This window comes from Tenrec ecaudatus, chromosome 16, assembly GCF_050624435.1.
Source record: "Tenrec ecaudatus isolate mTenEca1 chromosome 16, mTenEca1.hap1, whole genome shotgun sequence".
Lineage (NCBI taxonomy): Eukaryota > Metazoa > Chordata > Mammalia > Afrosoricida > Tenrecidae > Tenrec > Tenrec ecaudatus.
In genome coordinates, this window is record NC_134545.1 from 62,526,567 (window position 1) to 62,548,903 (window position 22,337).

The window sequence follows — 22,337 nt, forward strand, 5'->3', positions numbered from 1 at the left end:
CTGGACTCCGCTGTCCTCGGTGACTGTTGGCGTCATTGTTAACTGCCGGCAAGCGCCAAGGGAGATGTTTGTCCGTTCATGTTTTGCTCCTCTCCCCATCTTCCTCCGCAAATATCAATGCTGGTGATCACTACCTCCCGCAAGAACGCACCTCGTGTCCAAGTGGAGGAAGAGTCCTGCGAGCGGCCCTGGGTTTCACGAGTACGGGGCAGTGGGACCAGCCTACCCACCAGAGCTTCACTTTGAGCAGCCCCCTTCCTCAAAAGCCTTTTTTAAATGAACAAGTCCTACCTAGCGGGTTCTCACTGACTCACAGTTACTTGACTTCAAGAAAGCCGTAACCGGGTTATCCCCGCCTGTCCTGATTTCGTGTTACTATGGGTCAAAGTAGCGTATAAAATAAGTCGCAGAAAACACAGTACTCACTCAGAGCATTCTAGCCTAATCTTCTGGAGTTCAGCTCCTTGGCTACCAGAGAAGCTTTGATATCAAGATGCCAACAGGGGAGCCCAGGAGGAACGGAAGCCTTCTTCCCTCGTGAATGTTCCTCTCTAGACCGTGGGCATCTCTCTGGAGAAATAGCTCGATGCTTCTGGAAGTGTAAGGGCTGAAATGAACTCCTACTGCGGCGTGCTACAAATGTGTGCGCAGGTACACCGCGGCGATGCTTTTTAACACAATGGGCCAGGTAGACCTTTTCTTCGGAACATTAATTTGCCCTGGAGCAAAAACCTTCACTGTCCTTCTGAGCTCTGGAAAAGCCTCAGAGACCAGCCCCCCTTGGGTCAGCATCATCCCTGGGCAGGTGAGCTCCTGATCTGGTTCTTCAGGTGACACTGTGCTTGAGGGAGGGCCGAGTTAGGAGGTCAGGTGTGTTCTAAATCCTTAGGAAAGTATCGCTGCTCTTGTGTTCACTTCCGTTCAGGCAGGCAGCTGGCTTTCCTTGACTTCTGATGGAAGGAAGGACTTGCCTGCTCCATGAAAAGGGCGCAGGGTGGGGAGTAAATGGAGGGCCCGAATGCAAGAGTTGAGGCTCTCCAGAAAGTCAGTGGTTCCGATTTCTCAGCTATTCCCCCAGAGAAGGGACCTGACATTTTCCTCTCCTTGAAAATGACAGCCTAGAAAAGCAGGTGGGACAGTTCCACACGGTCACGTGACGTTGCTGTGCATCACAGCCAACTTGACTGCACCCCATTCCAGCAAAGACGCAAACAAGGAGAGTCAGCAGAAGGCAAGGTCCTGGAATTAGCGTCAAGAGCTCCAATAGTGCAGCACCTCTCTCTCCCGTGCCCCTTGTAGAAAGGAGGTGCGGGGCACTTCATTGCCTGGCAACCACAAAGTCCCTTGGTTCTAAAAGGATCGCAAGGTGGATTAGGTCCCAGTAAAACTGCTATTAAAAAAATAAAGGAGTCACAAAATATGCCCCGTTGAACTATATACAACATGGCTGGCTGCTCTGTGCAGAGCATGAGAACGCCATAGACGTCCTTGTCTGGTGGAACCAGCCTTGGCACTAGAAGGCAGAGGCTTTGCCAGTTCTAGTAGTTACCGAAATAAGCTCTCAGGAGACGCCTGGCTGAATCCAAGGAACCCGTAGCTCTTCCCTTGGCAGCGTGGCATTTCCATAAGAATGAAGCTCTGGTGCTGTTGAGAATTGCAGGCGGGATCCTGAATGGATATGTTTTTCCTTACTTAGTTCTGCTTGTCACTAGGATATTTCAGCCTAGGAAAGGCTATGTTCTGAATAATGGGATTTAAATGTACACCAGGAGGGAGCATCTTCACGTTGGTGGGAGTGGCCGCTACTCCAAGGACTCGTTTGTAGCAATGGCCGGGCACGGCATGAAGATGAGGATAAAGATGCCCAGCGTCTCATGCCCGCTGCGCATTTCACTGTTGTTCTGAACCAGTGCTTCCTGCGAGCGAGACTGTACCCCGCTTTGCCCTAGAACCTTAGCCCATGGCGGGCGTTCCAAAAGCCTGGGCCCAGCTCGGTTTGTGGGTTAGCGCTGTGGCCGTAGAGAGGCCTGAGTGCGTGTCTGTTCTTCTCCGGCGAGTGTGCTTACCTCCTGTGTGTGGTTCTTGCCGCACTGCCAGAAGGATGCTTCCGGTGGTACTAAGGCCTCGCGGCTGCTCCATTGTCCCGTGGCATTCAGGAGGCCCACAGACGTTCCTGGGCAGACATTAGAATTGGTATCCTGGCAGTTGATAGATATATATACATACGTACACTGTATCCCACTATGGGTGCTTAAATATGGGTATTACAAAGATGACTGTGCTTCTTAGATCTTCCCCCTGATACCTTTTGAGAATTAAAAGTCTCATAGATTATTGAAAACCATCTGAGATAAACTATGTGTTTCTAGCCAAAATTGGTGATAGCTGCAGACCTGAGTACATTTTGTCACAGATTAATTTTTAAGTGTGCAGTATTAAATATGATCCTAAAATCTCAAAAGGTACCAAGACTTCATATCTCATGGAAAAAGTGTACTCTTCTTTCTAAATGCTCTTGTGAACGTGTTTTTAAAGTTTAAATATTGTGCATAATACGGCCTACAAATTGTATTGTTATTGGCTTGTTTGCCATGATGTAACGCGCATGATACACGTTTTAGGTTGCTTTGCTTGCTTTCGGTAACCATATGCCATATTTCCTGATTTTTTTTCTTGTGTGTGCATTTTAAAATCATTTCATATTGAGTTTTCCCCCTCACCAAAAGGAATATACTGCATGAACAACATAAATGCAAACATTCCTTTTCTTTGTGTGTGTGCTTTATTCTTTTTTTTTTCTTTTACAATTCTGACTCAGACAATTTCTTGCTCTTATTGGCTTTTTTTGGGTGTGAAGCATCACCGAGTTGTGCATGGAAAATAACAGATTTTTAAATCCAGTGGCTTCACAGTTTGCACACCAGTTGCCTGTCACTTAAGAGTTATCTTGGATTCTGCATGAAATAGGCGTTGAGTGGTTTTCTAAGCGAGTTTCAGAGAGTTGCTATTTAGTATATCCATCGATGTGGTCCTCGGTAGGTGCAATTTCTATCACGAAAACTCAGGGAAAGGGAACATTAGAAATTACAAAAACGAGAGTTCTATTGGTTACACAAAATAAACATGTACCTGATACAGGCAAACAAACAAACAAAAACAACAGAACGACTACTGATGTTTCTAAACCAGCACGTGAGAAAGTCAATAGGAAGTAGGAGAACGTTTCCCACTGTGGTTGTTTTTCTCATCGTTAATTCTTTCCTCGTGTTTTCCATTTTTCATTGTTGGCCTATTTGGTTGCGATGTGCTTTTTCTGTGTTTCATTTCACATTGCTGTTATTTTAATTTATTTGTCTTTTAAAAATTTCTTTCTTTGGATCGGTTACGTCTGTCAGACTTTTGTTCCCCCCCACCCCACCCCACCCCCGTTTTATGTAATTGTTCCTTTTGGCTCTTCCATTCTAAATCATGCAAACAATTGTACTTGCTTTTGTAATATTTCAAAGTTTACTGACCAATTTTTTTCTCTGGTCTCTCTGTTTCTCAACCATTTTTGTTGATTTTTGTGTTTGATTTCATTTTGAAATTTAAGAAACAGTTGAACGGAGTGCAGGAGCCACAAGATCCCTCCCCACCACTTACTCATACAAGCCCTTCTGTTCTACAAGACCATCCCAGTCCTGGACTACGGCTCCGACGACAGCACCCGGGCCGGTCAAGTCCGGCTTCACCTCTTTATCAAGCTCCTCCTCCAACACTCCGTCAGCCTCGCCCTTAAAATCAATATGGTCGGTTTCGACTCCCTCTCCAATCAAATCCACGCTAGGCGCCTCCACTACGTCTTCAGTTAAATCCATTAGTGATGTGGCGTCTCCAATTAGATCCTTTCGGACAATGTCGTCACCAATAAAAACAGTGGTCTCGCCGTCTCCATACAATATCCAAGTTTCCTCTGGTGCCCTGGTTAGACCTCCTGCAGTCGCAGAGGCGCCGCCTCTGAAAGGGCTGGCCGCCCCGTCGACGTTTCCCTCTCGAGCCTCTCCAGTGACCACGGCAGGATCCCTTTTGGAGCGGTCGTCTATCACTATGACACCCCCTGCGTCCCCCAAATCCAACATTAATATGTATTCCTCCAGTTTGCCATTTAAGTCGATCATTACGTCAGCGGTGCCGCTCACCTCGTCGCCTTTGAAGGCAGCGGTGTCTCCAGCTAAATCGGCGGTCGATGCCATTGCTTCAGCTAAGGCCACCCTGGCGTCTTCGCTGTCGTCGTCACCTGGGAAACAGGTGCCGGGACATGCAGAGGTCGCGCTCGTCAACGGCTCTGTATCCCCTCTGAAATACCCATCCTCTTCGACCCTCATAAATGGGTGCAAAGCCACTGCCACCCTCCACGAGAAAATGTCTGCAGCTACGAGTTCGGGGAGCCCTGTGGTCCATGCAGCCGCGGACGCGGCTGAGCAGGGCTTCTCTGGCCCCGGCACCATGCCGTTCTCCCCACTCAGGTCCTACATCTCTTCCGCTCCATCGGCGTTCCCCTCTCTAAGAACTCCGTCCCCAAGTGCGCTCTACACGTCCCTGGGGTCGTCCATCGCTGCAACTACCTCATCTGTCACTTCATCCGTAATAACAGTGCCAGTCTACTCTGTAGTCAATGTTTTGCCCGAACCAGCATTAAAAAAACTTCCAGACTCTAGCTCCCTTACAAAATCAGCAGCAGCCTCGCTGTCCCCCATGAAAACATTGACTACGGAGACGCGCTCTCAGCCCCCTTTCAGTCGACCTTCGTCGCCGCCGGTGCGGTCGTCCCTGTTCCTCGCGCCCTCCGCCCTGAAGTTGTCGATGCCGTCCCCCTTATCTTCCAGTCAGGAGATCCTCAAAGACGTGGCCGAGATGAGAGAGGACCTCATGCGGGTGACAGCCATTCTCCAGACGGACGGGCCCGAAGAGAAGCCGTTCCAGGCCGAGCCCCGCAAAGAAGGGCGGATCGACGACGAAGAACCTTTCAAGATCGTCGAGAAAGTAAAGGAAGACTTAGTGAAAGTTAGTGAGATCCTCAAAAAGGATGTGTGTGTGGAGAGTTCAGCGGCACCCAAATCGCCCAAGAGTGACCCCGGCCGTTCCCCTGAGGACGACTGGACCGAGTTCAGTTCCGAAGAGATTAAGGAAGCGAGGCAGGCAGCTGCGTGCCATGCCCCGTCTCTGCCGGAAAGGATGCAGGTCAGGGCCAAGGCCACCTCGGAGAAGGATTACAACTTGACCAAAGTTATCGATTACCTAACCAACGATATTGGGAGCGGCTCCCTGACCAACTTCAAGTACAAGTTTGAGGACGCCAAGAAGGAGGGTGAGGAGAGACAGAAGCGGATCTTGAAACCAGCCATCGCTTTGCAGGAACAGAAGCTCAAAATGCCTCCCGCCTCCATGAGGCCTTCCACCTCCGAGAAGGAGTTGTGCAAAGTGGCCGATTCCTTTTTCGGAACAGATACGATTTTAGAGTCGCCTGACGACTTTTCTCAACACGACCAGGACAAGAGCCCCTTGTCTGACAGTGGCTTCGAGACAAGAAGTGAGAAGACACCGTCAGCCCCCCAGAGCGCTGAAAGCACGGGCCCTAAGCCCCTTTTCCACGAGGTCCCCATCCCTCCTGTCATCACAGAAACGAGGACGGAGGTGGTCCATGTCATCAGGAGCTACGAGCCCTCCGCTGGGGATGTGCCCCCGTCCCAACCAGAGGAGCCCGGCTCACCCAAACCTCCCGCGGCTTTCACAGAACTGGAGCCAAAGCCCGCCACGTCGGGTATTAAAGAAAAAGTTAAAGCCTTTCAACCGAAAGGCAGCAGTGAAGGCGAAGACCACAACCGGGTGTTGGGCAAAGGCATGCGCGTGAAAGAAGAGACTCACATCACCACCACTACCAGAATGGTGTACCACTCTCCCCCCGGCAGCGACGGTGCCTCGGAGCGAATCGAAGAGACCATGTCAGTGCATGACATCATGAAGGCCTTTCAGTCCGGGCGGGACCCTTCCAAAGAACTGGCAGGTCTGTTTGAGCATAAGTCTGCAGTGTCCCCAGACAGTCACAAGTCTGCTGCTGAGCATTCACCACAGCACACAGAGAAGGACAGCCAAATGAAACCCAAACTGGAGCGTATAATAGAAGTCCACATCGAAAAAGGTAACCAGGCTGAGCCCACTGAAGTCATTATTAGAGAAACCAAAAAGCATCCTGAGAAGGAAATGTATGTCTATCAGAAAGACTTGTCCCGGGGCAATATTAACCTAAAAGATTTTCTGCCAGAAAAACACGATGCTTTTCCTTGTGCAGAGGAGCAGGGTCAGCCAGAAGAAGAGGAGCTTACGGCTGAAGAGTCCTTGCCTTCTTACCTGGAGTCTTCCAGAGTGAACACGCCTGTGTCCCAAGAAGAGGAGAGTCGCCCCAGCTCTGCCCAGCTCACATCGGACGACTCGTACAAAACACTGAAGCTGCTGAGCCAGCACTCAGTAGAATACCGTGACGATGAGTTGTCAGAGCTCAGAGGGGAGTCGTACAGGTTTGCTGAGAAAATGCTCCTGTCAGAAAAGCTAGATGTGTCTCAGTCTGACACTGAGGAATCGGTTACTGACCACACAGGACCCCCTAGCTCAGAGGTACAGGGCTCGGATAAGCGAGCCAGAGACAAAGTAGCCACTGCCCCCCAAAAAGAGATCCTCTCCAAAATCTATAAAGATGTGTCTGAAAATGGTGTAGGTAAAGTGTCCAAAGATGAGCCTTTTGATAAAGTGAGAGTGCTGCACTCTGGCGATGTTAGTGGTCCAAAACATGCCGTGTGGATGCGCTTCACTGAGGACAGATTAGACCGAGGTAGAGAGAAGGTGCCCTATGAAGACAGGGTGGACAGGACCGTGAAGGAGGCGGAAGAAAAACTGACTGAAGTGTCGCAGTTTTTTCGTGACAAAACGGAAAAGCTGAACGATGAGCTGCAGTCCCCGGAGAAAAAGCCGCGGCCGGAGAAAGCGCTGCTGATGGAGCTGCCGGCCTCCAACGACGAGTGGGTCAGGGCGAGGCAGCAGGGCCGCCATGGGCCAGCCGAGGAGAGGAAAGCAGCTAGTCTGCCCAGCAGCCCGGAGAAGCGGGTTCTTTCCCAGCAAACGGAGGACGGCAAGCCCACCGGGGAAGCCAGAGGAAGTGTCTCCCCCAGCAGAGCGCCAGATGGGCCCCAGTCTGGGTTTCAGCTCAAACAATCCAAACTCAGTTCCATTAGGTTAAAATTTGAACAAGGCTTACACGCAAAGAATAAGGACATGTCTCCAGAAGACAGGCGGCCCGATGGCCCATCCCGGATCCCCATTAAAAAAATCCAGGAGAGCAAGCTACCCGTCTGCCCAGCGTCTGCTAGAGATACACAGCCGACGGCCACCGACCTCTCAGATGAAAGCATGTCGGTGCAAAAAGATCTTACGGCACTGACAACGAAAGATGAGCCGGTCCAAAGCAATGCCGGTGTTGTAAGCGATGCTGGCTCTGATGAGGTGACACAACCGAGAACTGAAACGTCCGGTAAAGCAGTGCCTGACTGTTTTTCCCAGCAACAGGCTAAGGACTTGGCGTGTCGTGTAACCTCAGAGGTAGCGACCAAGGGGCCGTGGGACAAAAGGGTTTTTAGAACATGGGAAAGTTCTGGTGCTACTAACAATAAGTCACAGAAAGAAAAACTTTCGCATGTGCTTGTTCATGATGTGAGAGAGAATCACATTGGTCACCCCGAGACTATTGTAAGTGTTGATCGCAAGGGTGAAGTTATGGCTGTGACTGAGAGAGAACACGCATTGTTAACAAACGGCTCTCTCTCAGAGATGAAGGAAATGACTGTAAAATCGCCCTCCAAAAAGGTCTTATATAGGGAATATGTTGTGAAGGAAGGGGAGCGTCCTGGCGGAGCGCCCGGCCAGCCGTCCAGGAGAAGTGAGAGCTGGGCGGTGTCGCACATCCCCGTCAGAGTGGCCGAGGAGAGGAGAGTGCTGTCGCCTGAGAGTCCTGACGGTGTGGGCGAGCAGTCGGCGCTGCCCAGCCACGAACTGCCACAAAAGTTACCCCCGTCAAGTATGAGGAAAGAGACAGTTGAGATACAGCACTTTAATTCCGTACAAGACGAGAGAGTTTCCTATTCAGAAATCAGCAAATTTTCCAAAAACCAAAGCTACGTAGGCTTGTGCCCGCCTCTCGATGCAACTGAAACCTCCCCCACCAGATCGCCCGATTCTTTAGAGTTTAGCCCAGGGAAGGAATCCCCCTCTGGTGATGTGTTCGACCACAGTGCCACCGATGGATTGGAAAAAGTTGCGCCCCTAGCCCAGACAGAGGGAGGGAAAGAGATCAAGTCCTTGCCGGTGTATGTCAGCTTTGTACAAGTGGGAAAGCAGTATGAGAAGGAGGTGCAACAAGGAGGGGTAAAAAAAATCATAAGTCAGGAGTGTAAGACAGTACAAGAGACCAGGGGAACGTTTTATACCACTAGACAGCAGCAAAAGCAGCCGCCTTCTCCCCAAGGCAGCCCCGAGGACGACACGCTAGAGCAAGTGTCTTTCCTAGACAGCTCTGGGAAAAGCCCGCTGACCCCAGAAACCCCCAGTTCAGAAGAAGTAAGTTACGAGTTCACATCTAAGACACCAGACTCGCTCATAGCTTATATCCCAGGCAAACCCAGCCCGATTCCTGAGGTGTCGGAGGAGTCCGAGGAGGAGGAGCAGGTCAAGTCGGCCTCCTTAAAGCAGACGACAGTGGAGGAAACAGCCACCGAGCACGTGATGCTGAAGGGCGAGCGCAAAGACTCTAACCAGAGACCGAAGTGTAACCGGGTTGCCTATATTGAGTTTCCCCCTCCACCGCCGCTGGATGCGGACCAGATGGAGTCGGAGAAGCATTATCTTTGTGACAGAGAGGTGGACCTGATTGAAGTCAGTCTGCAAGAGGAGCATGACAAGTGCCAGCTGGCAGAGCCAGTCATCCGGGTGCAGCCCCCTTCGCCAGTCCCCCCCGGGGCGGACATCAGCGATTCCAGTGACGACGAATCCATCTACCAACCCGTCCCCGTCAAGAAATATACCTTCAGACTGAAGGAAGCCGATGAAGAACAAAAAGACACGGCAAAAGCCAAAACTCCTGCTGAAAAGGCTTCCAGCCCCAAAGAACTGGAAACGAATGGAACTGGAAAGGACAGCGAATTTGGCCTTGGCCTTGAGTCCCCTCAGAATGAAGCTGCCCAGAATGGCAACAATGACCAGTCCATCACAGAGTGTTCCATCGCGACCACGGCAGAGTTTTCCCATGATACAGATGCCACTGAGATCGACTCTTTGGACGGCTATGATCTGCAGGATGAAGACGATGGGTTGACGGAGAGTGATGCGAAACTCCCCGGCCAAGCCACCGAGACCAAGAAAGACGTCTGGAACACAGAGGGCATTCTGAGGCCGGCCGACCGCTCTTTTAGCCAAAGCAAACTTGAAGTTATTGAGGAAGAGGGGAAGGTGGGGCCAGAGGAGGACAAGCCACCTTCTAAAAGTTCTTCGTCCGAAAAGACGCCCGATGCGACTGATCAGAAGTCAGGGGCCCAGTTTTTCACCCTAGAAGGCAGACACCCTGACAGATCCGTGTTTCCCGATACTTATTTCAGTTACAAAGTAGATGAAGAATTCGCCACTCCTTTCAAAACCGTAGCTACCAAAGGCCTAGATTTCGACCCTTGGTCTGATAACCGAGGGGACGATGATGTTTTCGACGGTAAATCGCGCGAAGATGACACTAAGCCATTCGGTCTGGCAGTGGACGACCGATCGCCGGCCACAACCCCTGATACAACACCAGCCAGAACACCCACCGATGAAAGTACCCCTACTAGTGAGCCTAACCCCTTCCCGTTTCATGAAGGGAAAATGTTTGAAATGACTCGCAGTGGTGCAATTGACATGAGCAAGAGGGACTTTGTTGAAGAGAGGCTTCAATTTTTCCAGATTGGTGAGCATACTTCTGAAGGGAAGTCAGGGGACCAGGGGGAAGGGGACAAAGGTATGGTCACTGACACCCTACAGCCACAGTCAGGGGACCCCACTGTAGAAACCAATCTAGAGACCAATCTAGAGGCACCTGCAGTGGAACCTAATCCCAGAGTCGCAGTCAGCGGAGAGTGTCAGGAGGGCACACCCAGTGGTGGTTCCCCGGACAAAGCAGCCGCGGTCACTAACGCCACGAAAGTTGACCCCAAGTTGCGCACGCCTATAAAAATGGGAATTTCCGCTTCCACCATGACCATGAAGAAAGAAAGCCCTGGAGAAATGACAGATAAGCTAGACGCCCTGGTGACCACTTGTCAGGGACTAGAGAATGAAATTGCCATGCTCTCGAGGGCAGCCAATAGCCAGTTGGGCAGTAGCCCTCAAGAAAAACACGATTTTCAAAGAGATAATTTTAATAACAACAACAATTTGGATCCTTCCACTATACAGACAGCTCACATGACCAGCAATGTAGCTCTGACAGAACATTCTGCCCCCCCTCCTTGTACCACAGACAAAGCTAATCCCGTGCAAAGCTCATCGGGAAAGAAGGCAGGGCTATTGCCAGCACACGGTCTAAGAGATCGGCAGAAAGTCCCCGGAGAGCAACCAAAGATGAGAGAATCGGTAGGGATTAGGCGAAAATCCAAACTTCCCATAAAGGCCACATCACCCAAAGACCTCGCCCCACCAAATCATATGCCAAACATGAAAGTGAGCAGAGCGAAGCAGGCTAGATCATCCGAGAAAACCAGAGCCCCTCCTCCTTCTCCATGTGTAGATGTCAAGTCCAGGATTCCAGTCAAACACACACACAAGGAGCCCCCAGCTCCTCTTAGAGATGCATGCGCCACACAAAAGCCAGGTCAGCCAGGGAGGGGCAAAGCCAAACGGCTCCCATCCAAGTTGCCAGTCAAGGTAAGATCCACCTGTGCCACCAGCACCAGATCCACCACCCCCACCCCCAACCCCACCCCCACCCTCACCACAGCCAAAGTTAGGAAAACTCAGCTTCAGGAAGTCTGTCAACATTCCCTTGAATATTTTAAGGGAATTAGTGGTGAGACCTTAAAGCTTGCGGACCGCCTCTCTGAAGAAGACACAAAGATGCAATCCGAGTTGTCTGATGAGGAAGAGAGTACATCCAGAAACACGTCGGTGTCCGAGACCTCCCGGGGTGGGCCGCCTTCCGTTCCCACGAAGTCTGCTAGAGATAAGAGAACAGAGGCGGCGCCCTTAAAATCAAAGCGTGACAAAGCCGGCAGTGAGAGAAGGAGCAGTAGGAGGACTGGTGAGAATGAAGGCAGTCAGGTTTCTTGAGCGCTCTTTGCTCACATCCTGGAGAACAAGCCTCGTTTGTAAACACTTTTCCAACTCGTAGATCCTAGTGCATGACCTGTTGTGATTGCCTGTGAGTGACTTACCTGTAGTTTCTCATTCTGTCATGGTCATCTGTATGTGCTGTCTTCTCTAGTCCCTTCCTTTTAACCCATCTACACGGTAGACAGCGGGGGCAGCATGCTCAAGAGGTTGGTGTCATTCGAGAGAAGCAACTTTTTACAATTGTGCGTCCAGATATATTCTGTCGACGTGACAAGCACGACTGTTGGCATCTCCTCGTGGTGTTTTCAGAACACAGCTCTGTAACTGTCGTGAAGTAGCTAGCTCTGTCAGCATGTTTAATTCCATTACATCGAACATCCATGTAGTCTTACATTTGGCCTGATGTGGGTGAAAAATGAGCCATGTGAAAACAGAAGTGTTCATGTAGGCGACTAGGACACATTTAAATGTAGTCTCAGCATTAGTCTCTGTAAAATCTGCGTACTGCTAAAAGCAATTTTCCAGTGTCCTGTCTTTCTTGATGTTTGTTTTAACTAAGAACTTGTAAATCGTAGGTCCACAGAGTCCTTGTGAACGGACAGATATCAGGATGGCGATAGTAGCCGATCATCTGGGACTTAGTTGGACAGGTAAGTGTGTATACTCCTGAATGAAACCAATACAATGGAATGCTTGGTTCGATTTTATGTTTTATGCTTTGTTTTATGTAGAGGCCATTATTATTTTTTTTAAGGAAACAAGCAAATTAATTAACAGGTTTCTATGAACCATACTTTTATCACAAAATTAGCGGTGGTACCTTGTAGACTGAGTATTCCTAAGGCTATTTCATGTACACACGCAACTAGAGGATAGAATTTACGGTCTCATGTCACCTTCTGTTTAAGCACGTTCTTCACAATGTCATTTCCAGTAATGTGGAATCACGCGTTACTTAATAACAAAACACTTTTTATATTGAGACATTAGGGAAAACAAAGCTGAAGATGGCTACTTGGAAAGAATGCAACTGACTTAAAACAGCTCTCTGAGGTAACAGTTCGCTTAACCCTAGGCCGTGCTGTCAGATAAGCTCTGGGCTGCTACCTGCAAGGCTGGAGGGTCAAACCCACCTGCTGCTCCTTGTCAGCAAGTGGAGGGCTCTGTCTCTGCTCCGATGGATATTGACAGCCTCTGGAGGCCTACAGAAGGTCGCTGTGAGTCAGAATCAGCGTGTTGGCAGTGGGATCGGTTTTATAAATTTTGGTCATTTGTGACATACACATGTATACCATCTGTTTCTTTTTTTTAAATCATTTTATTGGGGGCTCATACAGCCCTTATCACAATCCATACATGCATCCATTGTGTCAGGTACATTTGTTGCCATCATCATTCTCAAAACATTTTCTTTCTACTTGAGCCCTTGGTATCAGCTCATTTTCCCCCTTCGTCCCCTACCCTTCCCTCACAAACCCTTGATAATTTATAAATTATTATTTCTTTATCTGGTAGTTTTCTTTAAAGAGACTCGCTTCTATGCTTCAAGATTTCAAGGCAACTCCTAGGGTCCAAATAAGATCCATTCCTAACTGCCTTTAAGAGTTTCTCATGACGAGGGCAACGAATGTACGAGTGTGCTTTACACAATGGATAGATGTATGGATTGTGATGAGTTGTATGAGCCCCCAATAAAACGATTTAAAAGAATTTCTAAATCAGCTGGAACAGAGGCTTGACAAGTTCTCATTTAACCTTTAGTACAAGAAAAAGATCAAGCCTTTTCAGTGATTCCACAGCTGCACAGACAAGTGAGGATGATTATGGTGAAGAATTGGTTGCCAGCAGGGGAGTAGGAGTTGGTTCAGTTGCTTCAAAGTGATGGCAAATGTATAGAGTTTCGCAGCAAAGCTTAAAAAAAGGTGGCACCTTGAAGATGGCAGCTGACTCACTGTGTGGCTCCCCGCAGTTCTTCCCATCAGCTGACCTCGCCTGTTGGGATCCTGAAGGGGCTCCTAATAGCGCTGCAGGGCTTCCCACTTCAGTCTAGTCTGCCCCTGTTTTAGTTCATCAGCCGATAAAAGGTTCAAAGTACTGCATTAAAGGGCAAGTACCGGGGGCAGGGGAGGGGAATCCCTTTTTAAGAAAACTTTTTATTGTGAATGAGGAAAGAGGTTTCTAGAGCAGATCAATTTTCCATTCAATAATTCATATACATGTTGCTTCATCTTGTCGATTACATCACTTATCCCACTTCTTCCCTCCCCTCCCAACCCTTCTCAACTGGCTCTGGCACATGGCTCTAAAGTGGGCATTTTTCACGGGTGCTAGTGTGGCCCTTGAGGGTTATTGTCTGGCTAGACACTGGCGCCACAGGGAGGGTGAGTTCATTTCCAGACCCCAAGGGTGGGCTTGAGCTACGAGGTCAGTGGTTCCACCAGGAAGCCTGGACTTTTTTTTTTTTTATTATTTTGAGTTTTGCTCTGCTTGTTCCTCCACTCTCCCCAGGACAGCTGATGGCAGTCAGCAGGTAACATCTCCTTCTTCTGGCCTCACGGTCCTGGAGACTGATGTCCATTAGTCCATTGAACGAATTGTTTCCAGGGGTCTTCAATTTCCATCACTCCTCTTTCCTCCCGAAAGGAAAAGTTAGTTGCACCTTAGATGGCCGCTCACAGGATCCCAGTTGTGACTCCCTAAAGCAGGATGTAGAACATTCTCGTTGCAGAATGTGTTCTGCCCCCTGAACTTGATGCCATCTGAGATTTTGTTCTGAGCTTTCTTGTCTTTGTCCCATGGATGCTTCACCACATCCATGCATACATACATATGCAGCCAAGGTGATACCCATGTATAAATCTTCTCTGCCCAACCCATGTAGATTGGTGCACAGACTCACACTCTCCCTCCTACACCTGTGCAGCCCATGTGTGTATCCCAGCATCTCCTTTGCCCTCACCATCTATGCGCCAACATTTTAAAGCCCCCTCATAGGAATTGGCCATAAGTGGGATGTCCGTGACCTGGGAACTACATGTACTTTTAAAAGTAAACAAAGAACCTTATATTCCTTTGTAATAGAAAACAGGATCATTGCAATACTTATATACATTAGTAACAGTAGCTTAAGTTTCAATTTGCGCATAAAGGAATCAATTCAATGTTCCAAAGCAGCCACATTCTTCTGTGAAGTAAATGGGATCATTCACACATGACTGGTGTGTGGGAAATGAAGATGTGGCTTGATTTCACGGCGTCAAATCTAAGATTGAGGTTCTGTTACCAATGAGTCAATTCTAGTTTAGTTTTGATGTTAACAAGCCCCAAAGTCCTATCTCACGAGAAGCTAAGAAGTTTTGTTTTTAACTTAAAATTTTAAGTTTGACAGACATAAAAACATAATAGTTAAAATAATAAAGGTTCATTTATCACATCTCTGCTTCTCTTATGTAACAACAGCAACTTATATTCTCTAACTGGGTAAACTGTTGTCGACATTATCAAAAGGGAGAATATGAGACTGGATAGGGGCAGCTCGTTCAGTTCAGTGTTTTTCCTTGGAATGTTCCCAGGTCTCTCCACGCTCCCTCCCCGACCCAGCTCCGTGTGACAGCCTCCTCGCCTCCACCTAGATTTATTCTCAAATTTGAAAAGACAGGTGATCCGAGCTACCTTTTGCAGATGGCTGAGAGTTCATAGCAATCCATTAATACAAATATGTTATTACAACTGTTAAAATCTTTCCTTTTTAGCTATATGATATAATTTCCTACTTAATTTATGATTACATATTTTTTATTTTAATCAACCATTTTATTGGAGACTCTTACAGCTCTTATAACAATCCAAACATCTACTGTATCAAGCATATGTGTACATAATTTGCCGTCAGCATTTCCAAAACATTTTCTTTCTACTGGAACCCTTCGTGTCCGCTTCTCTTTTCCCCCCACCCTCATGAACCCTTGATAATTTATAAATTATTTTCATAGGTTATGCCATTCGCTGTCTCCTTTCAGCCATGTTTCTGTTGTTCGTCCCCCTGGGGGAGGGGGCTTGTACGTCAGTCATTGCGGTCTGTTCCCCCTATACTCTCATGGTATTGCTACTCTCATTATTGGTCTTGAGGGGTTCATCTGTCCTGGAGTCTGTGTGTTGAGAGCGCTTATCTGTACCATTGTACACGCTCCAGTTTAATCTAGATTTGTTAGGTAGACCAGGGGTCATGATAATGGGGGTTGAGCGGGGAGGAAGCATTAAAGAACTAGAGGAATGTTGTGTGCTCATCGGTGCTACCCTGAACCCTGGCTAGCTCAACCCTTCCTTATGACCCTTCTGTGAGATACAGATGGGCTTTGGGTCTCTATTCCAACCCCTCTCATTCACATTGAAATGGTTGTTTGTTTTGGGTCTCCTGATGCCATTGACACCTCGTGATCACACGGATTGGTGTGCTTCTTCCATGTGGGCTTTGTTGCTTTCCTGTTAGATGGTTGCTTGTTTAACTTTAAGAACCCAGCCTTTAAGCATTTAACAACCCAGATGCTATATCTTGTAATAGCCAGGCACCATCAGCTTTCTTCACCACATTTCCTTGTGCACACATTTTGTCTTCAGCGATTGTGTCAGAAAGGTGAGCATCACAAATTGACAGGTTATTAGGACTGAGAGGACTTGAGTAGAGGCCAATGTCCATTTGGTACCTTAATACTTAACCTATATATGTTCATAATCCCTATCATTATATATTAATATATTTACATGTGTGCATGCCTATATTTAGACCTCTATAAATGTCCTTTGCCTCCTGGTTCTTTCCTCTATTTCCTTTTACTTTTCTCCTGTCCCACTATCATGTTCAACCCTCATTCTGCTCTCTGTGCCTCCTCTCGGCTACATTGCACTTGATCGAACCCACCAGACATTCTGTATCCTCTTCACCATCGATTTTAGATCAGTTGTTGTTCCCTTGTCTCTGGGTTTGTTGACTCCCCCTCCCTTTCACCTAACTCCTCTCCTCTGTCTCCCCCTACCCTCACCCCCCAACTGTTGGTCCCATTGTTTTCTCCTTGAGATTGTTTATCCTGCCTAACTTATATAGACATGAAAAAACAAAACAAAAAATAGCCTATGAATAGTTCCATGTCTGTCTGCTGATCCTTGTGAATGTTTTCCAATCGGGTCTGATGTGGTTCCAAGCCCTGCCCTCTGAATCCGAAGTCTGTCTTCAGAATTCCTCCTGGACTTTGTTGCTTTCCTCCCCTTGCTGCTCGGTTGCAGTCCCTTCGTGTTCTGCGCGCGCGCATGTGTGTAAGGGGGCAGGTGTCAGACCAGGCACAATTCCTACAGTGTCTTCTGTGCTGTCCCCTGAAGTGCTGTGGGTAAGGGGACCCCATGTCCCATGGTGAGGCTGACCCTACTGTCCTCCCTGTGCATTGACTGCTCTGAGTGGGAATGTCATCCTTGAAGCTTGCTGGGCCAGGATGCTTTCCAATCTTTCCCTCTTAGTTTGCTCCCGTGTGGTCTCAGTAAACACGCCACTCTCACTGGGCAGTATCGTCATTGCCATCCTCTGTAGTGAATTCTTCTAGGGAGGGGGGAGTTGACCTATCTGGGACAAGGGCAGGCCCTGCAGACCTCTCTGTTAATTGACTGCTTTGTGCCAGTATTATTACATACTTTTAAAATAAAACTAATATGTGTTCTCATCTTTAATAAATAACTACTCGACATACTTTACAATGATCCAGATCACAGTGAATTACAGAGTGATGAAATCCATTCACGACTTTGTTTTAAAATAATGTCGAATAGCAAAGAAAATGTCTATGAATGAAATCTGGCTCCATAAATATCTGATTTGCTACAGAATCACTGTGAAAAAAATGCATCTCTAACTGTATGTCAGAATCAAAAAGTTTTCAAGTTACTGCTTCACATAAATTAATTCACCTTTTGTTCAACATTTGGGTTTATTTTTTCAATTTTTCAGTAATACAAACCTGAAATGACAATTGATGTGTACAAATCCATAGGTATAGCCCAAGGATAGATACTTTGACTCAAAGGATACGGGTTTTTCTTGAACTTATGAATGTATTTCACCAAATTTCTGGGTATATTTCCAATTTACTTAAGTGGGATAGAAACTTAACCAATTCTTTTTCCATTTTACTGTAGGCAGTCATTTAAGGTAACAAACACCTGATGCTTTTCTTTGTCAAATTATACATACACAAAAATTATAGCATGAAAAGCTATAGTCTGTTTCCCTCTCTCCTGGGAGCCACTAGTACCTGCGTTTTTAAGGTTGAATGTGTAGCATTTGCATGTGGATGTAGGTATTGAATTTTTCACAAAATGACCACAGTATATATCATGACCAAACGTGGAGCCATCCCTTAGCCGCCTAAGTGCCGTTCATGAGACTCGAAGGAACGTGGAGAACATTCTGCGAGTACCAGGTACTCTTCCAGACCTGGCGCAGGATAAACCCCATCTCTTTCATGTGTCTTCTTTACTAACCATGCCCCCGGCCTACCTTTTGGGCAGTTTGCTCAAGGTGCGAGAACAGTTCAGCTGAATTAAAAGAACCAAGCAGCCTCCTCCTGAATGCTCACAAAGTGAAGTCCCTGCCTGTCAGATCAAGGCTGGCTGTCAAGCTCCCTGCCCGAGGCTGTGTTTGGGCCTCCTAGAAATGCCCTCGTGCGTTTATGTCAGTGCAGCATTACTTTTACGAAATGCGACAAAAACAGAGCCTGAAACCTTACCGACTCCTCTTCTTTTTTTCACAGAACTGGCCAGGGAACTGAATTTCTCAGTGGATGAAATCAATCAAATACGTGTGGAAAACCCTAATTCTTTAATTTCTCAAAGCTTCATGTTATTAAAAAAATGGGTTACCAGAGATGGAAAAAACGCTACAAGTATGCTGAAATTATATTACCTTAACTTTCAAAACTGAGTCTATCCAGAATTGTAGATAAGTCTACTGATGTATTATTTATTGAAACGCCGCTCTGAATTATATGTTGCTTTTCATAGAGAAAAATAGACCTGAACAACCCTCGAGTAATGGCGAGCCGTTTAAAGTTGCATTTGTTTAAGTGAATGCTAATTTTCAAAACTTTCGCCTTTGGGAAACTTGTTAGAAAACAAGCAGTAGGGGTGTTGTGCTGTTTCCCCACACTTCAGCAGTCATCTAAATACACCAGCCCTTCCAGTTTCTAAATCATGAGGTTGTCAAGATTTAGAAACTGTCTGTCTGGGCAGAGATAGATAGATGGGCAGGGGAGTAGAAAGGGGAGGGTAGGATCAAGTTAGGCAGTCATGTGACTTTACTCGGTTTGGTGGCATAGGCTTGGGTTGCTAACCACAAAGACTGCAGTTCAAAACCAGCTGCTCTTCAGAAGAACGATGGGGCTTTCTACTCCCACAGAGGGTGACGGTCTCAGAAACCCACAAAGGCAGTTCTACTCTGTCCTATAGGGTCGCTGTGAGTCCTCATGATCTCAGTGGCAGTGAGTGAGGTTTCTGGTAGCAGAAATTCTCTAATACAGTTTGGTATGGTTTTGTTGGGGTACAATTGGTGTGCTAATTTATAGCCAATGTGAGCCTTAAACAATGTGGGATAATATATTATGGGTTTGCCTGTGATAGGCTGACCTTAAGTCATTAAAATGTCAGGCATTGAATTTGAGGGTAACCTATTTTGGGCATTTTAAAAGACATGAAACGTGTTTAAAATTTAGTAGAGCTCCTTGGAGCTGGTAGAAGTCTGGTTATTTTGAGGCTCCTATGCTCTGCTGCAAGGAGTTTATTGGCACTGGAGGGAAAGTGTTGGAATACTAACCACAAGATTGGCGATTCAAAACCGCCAGCCACTCCAGAGAAGAAAGGTGAGGCTACCTGCTCCCATGGCGACTCACAGCCTCCGAAACTCTCTATCGGGGTGTCATCGTGGCGTGAACATTGATGCCATTGCTTGCCGCTTTACAAAGAGATTCTAAGGCTAAGCATGTCTTCTCTATAGCAGGGGACAGTCTAAGATCACTAGACAGTGACATTGTAGAATTGGACGATCAAGAAGCAAAGTGTTAGCAGAGTCACAAAAATCATGCCTTTGTGTGGAGCGTGTGTTTTCTGGAAGAAAATAATTTGGATTTCCATCTTTTTTTTTCTCCTTTTCAGCTGATGCCTTAACTTCAGTCTTGACAAAAATCAATCGAATAGATATAGTGACTCTACTAGAAGGCCCAATATTTGATTATGGAAACATTTCAGGCACCAGAAGTTTTGCGGAGGACAACAATGTTTTCCATGACTCTGTTGATGGTAATTAAATTCCATGTTCATACGTAATAATTTCATAAAGTTTGAAAGTGTGGTTGGATAAGTGGCACTGTCGGCATAGGACTGCTGACTGCCAAGGTTGGAGGTTCAAAGCTACCAGTGACTCCGTGGGAGGAAAATGAGGTTGTCTGCTCCGGTAGAGATTTACAAAACCTCAGGGACCCTCTGCAGCGTTGCTCTGATCTAAATCGACTCAAAGACAATTGGTAAAGTACGAATCACTAGACCAAAATTCTAATTTTCACAGCGTTTTCTTTGCCTGAAACTGCAAATATGTTTGTCTGATATCAGACCTAAGTTAGTAAATGTCTAGTAGATAAGCTGTAAATAATATATGAAAAGATGTTATTTGAAACAGTTGATTTTTCAGATATTTTTATGACTCAAAGAGACTACATTCATTGTCTTTTTTTTACTTGTACATGAACTAAAAAAAAAAAAAAAACAAAACAACTACTGAGCCTTCTTTAAGCATATAAAGAGCCAGGTCAGCAAGGTTTGGGATCAAGTTCAAGGATATTGTATACAAAATCTCAAGGTAAAAGGGTACGTTACTGTCCTGAAACAAAGTACCACAGTGAGGACCGGGAAAGTCTAATGTGTCCATCCAACCAGGGCTTTAGTTAGTTAGCATAATTTTGACTTCATATGCTGCCATGTATCCTTTAGAAATAAACCCTTCCTCATCTAGCTCTCTCAAAGGCAGCATAATTTCTAATTCAATGAAGATAGCTCTTAGTAACATTTAATAGTTCCTCCCTCACTTTATCTTAATTTTTCATTTATATAATATCATCTTTGCTTCACTATGTAAACTGGGGCTTTTTCATTGAAGTATTAAAGAAAACATAATATCTTCTCTTTTTAAAAGATGCCCTTATTGTAATTTCTAAAATGGGAATTTCTTCCTACAGTGAATTGTGAGTAAAAAGTGTGACTGGTGAGGGTACAGAAAGAGGCGCAGGGAGATTTTTGTCTTCAAAGTTTAAAATATGGTGGCTTTTGCATTTTTTAAACTGGCAAAGTTAGGCTAATAAGAGTCAGCAACTTTTAACTTATGTTATGTGGGGAAAAAATCTCAAATTATCAAAAAAATTAAAGCATGCCCGATTTCTGTATCATATACACCTGGTGAGTAATGTTGATGTGGCTCATTGTTAAGCTTATAACTACAGTCTTGAGGGGAAAAGTCACTTTACGATCTTGTGTGATCTCGGAGGTCATTGTTCAAACTCCTTCGGCGCTAGATGAGTATAGGCCAGTGTTATGTCAAATTCTGAATTGTTTTTCCTAGGGAAAATGATCTAAATCAGAGTCTATTGATTTTATTGAGGGGGAAGATATTCTAAGTAGTCCTTATAAAAAATCAGGAAGCAGTGAAGTAGGTAATGGACTTGTAGACTTTGTCTCATTTTAACTTGTTCAGATATGAGTACCGTTACAATAAATCTGAAAGTGATTTTTTTTCTCTCACTGTGTTCTTTCTTTAAGAAAATTCTAGGGAAACCTAAGAATATGTGTGTCGAGTATATTTCACATGTGGATGGATAGCTTCCGCTCATTTTAACCAACTTTTTAACAAACTGGTTTACAGCTGATCATAACCAGAAAAAAAAAAGTTCGCTTACCTGTTGTTTTTGTTTACAGCAAAAAGGCCAACTTGCTATTTGTCTCTGGTTGATGGAGAATTAGCCACTTATTTTAATTGATCAATAATTCCGCAGTTTTGCTTCGTTGCCTTATTTTTTTCTGTCTCTCCTCGTCAAATTTTTGTGGATGTGCCTTTCCTCACCATGACCAGATCTTTCTTGACTTTTCTCTCTGCTGAAGCAGAAGAACATGCCCCCTCCGCCCCCGCCCCCGGCCCACGAAGCAACGCGTATAACAAGGACTCTGCTCCCTCCTTCCCCATTGTCTAGCTGGCAAGGAACCGCCATGTTTCATTTCATTTTTGTGAACGTCCAGGGTGACCTCTGCCCGTGGCTTTTCTCTTTTGTCTGTTGTGCATCATCTGTTTGTTTTTAGTTTTCTTTGGTTTGTGACTCTGCCTGAAACTTTCTCGCCAGGTTCGCCCAGTAGGCCTCCATACCCACACCACAGCCCTGTCATCTCAATCCCATGACAACACCTGAGAGCTGCGAGTACTCGCCTCCTCTCAGCTTTGAAAAGACTTTTCTTGGCATCTTGTCAGATTTTTCACGCAGTGCCACTGTCCTGCAAACTAAGAATCATTTCCTTCCAACGATTGAATTCACAATTCTTTTCCATAAATTCCATGTGAAATAACGATTCATGTTGGGTTGCATTGCTAATGTGGACAGCTTCTAAAATAAATGATAAGGAGTTTGCTGTGACCTTTCCACCACAATACAGATATTGCATGCTAAATTAGGACACTAATACATTCGGTCAGTAATCAGAGTAGCTTATATGATGACAACTAACTTTATACTGAATAAATTAATTATCTAAGTCATTGTATTAAAATTACAAAATTGGTGAAAACAATCACAACTTAATTAGAATTTTATTTTAGTGTAGTTTGCACTAGGCTTTTTATTCCATTGTATTACATTTACTTGAACTAAGCCAATAAATTGATCAAC

The 22,337-nt window shown here is 46.1% G+C and overlaps 1 protein-coding gene across 2 annotated transcripts in view; it reads left to right on the plus strand.

Moving 5' to 3' along the window:
- ANK3 (ankyrin 3) overlaps nucleotides 1-22,337 on the plus strand; it is a 367,935-nt gene that overhangs the window by 312,394 nt on the left and 33,204 nt on the right. Inside the window, exons 37-40 of one of the 2 annotated variants that reach the window (XM_075534954.1) lie at nucleotides 3,599-11,347; nucleotides 11,955-12,029; nucleotides 18,174-18,305; nucleotides 19,570-19,713. In XM_075534954.1, coding sequence (XP_075391069.1) covers nucleotides 3,599-11,347; nucleotides 11,955-12,029; nucleotides 18,174-18,305; nucleotides 19,570-19,713 — 8,100 coding nt within the window. The remainder of the gene's footprint in view (nucleotides 1-3,598; nucleotides 11,348-11,954; nucleotides 12,030-18,173; nucleotides 18,306-19,569; nucleotides 19,714-22,337) is intronic. The other variant, XM_075534955.1, reaches the window with a different exon arrangement.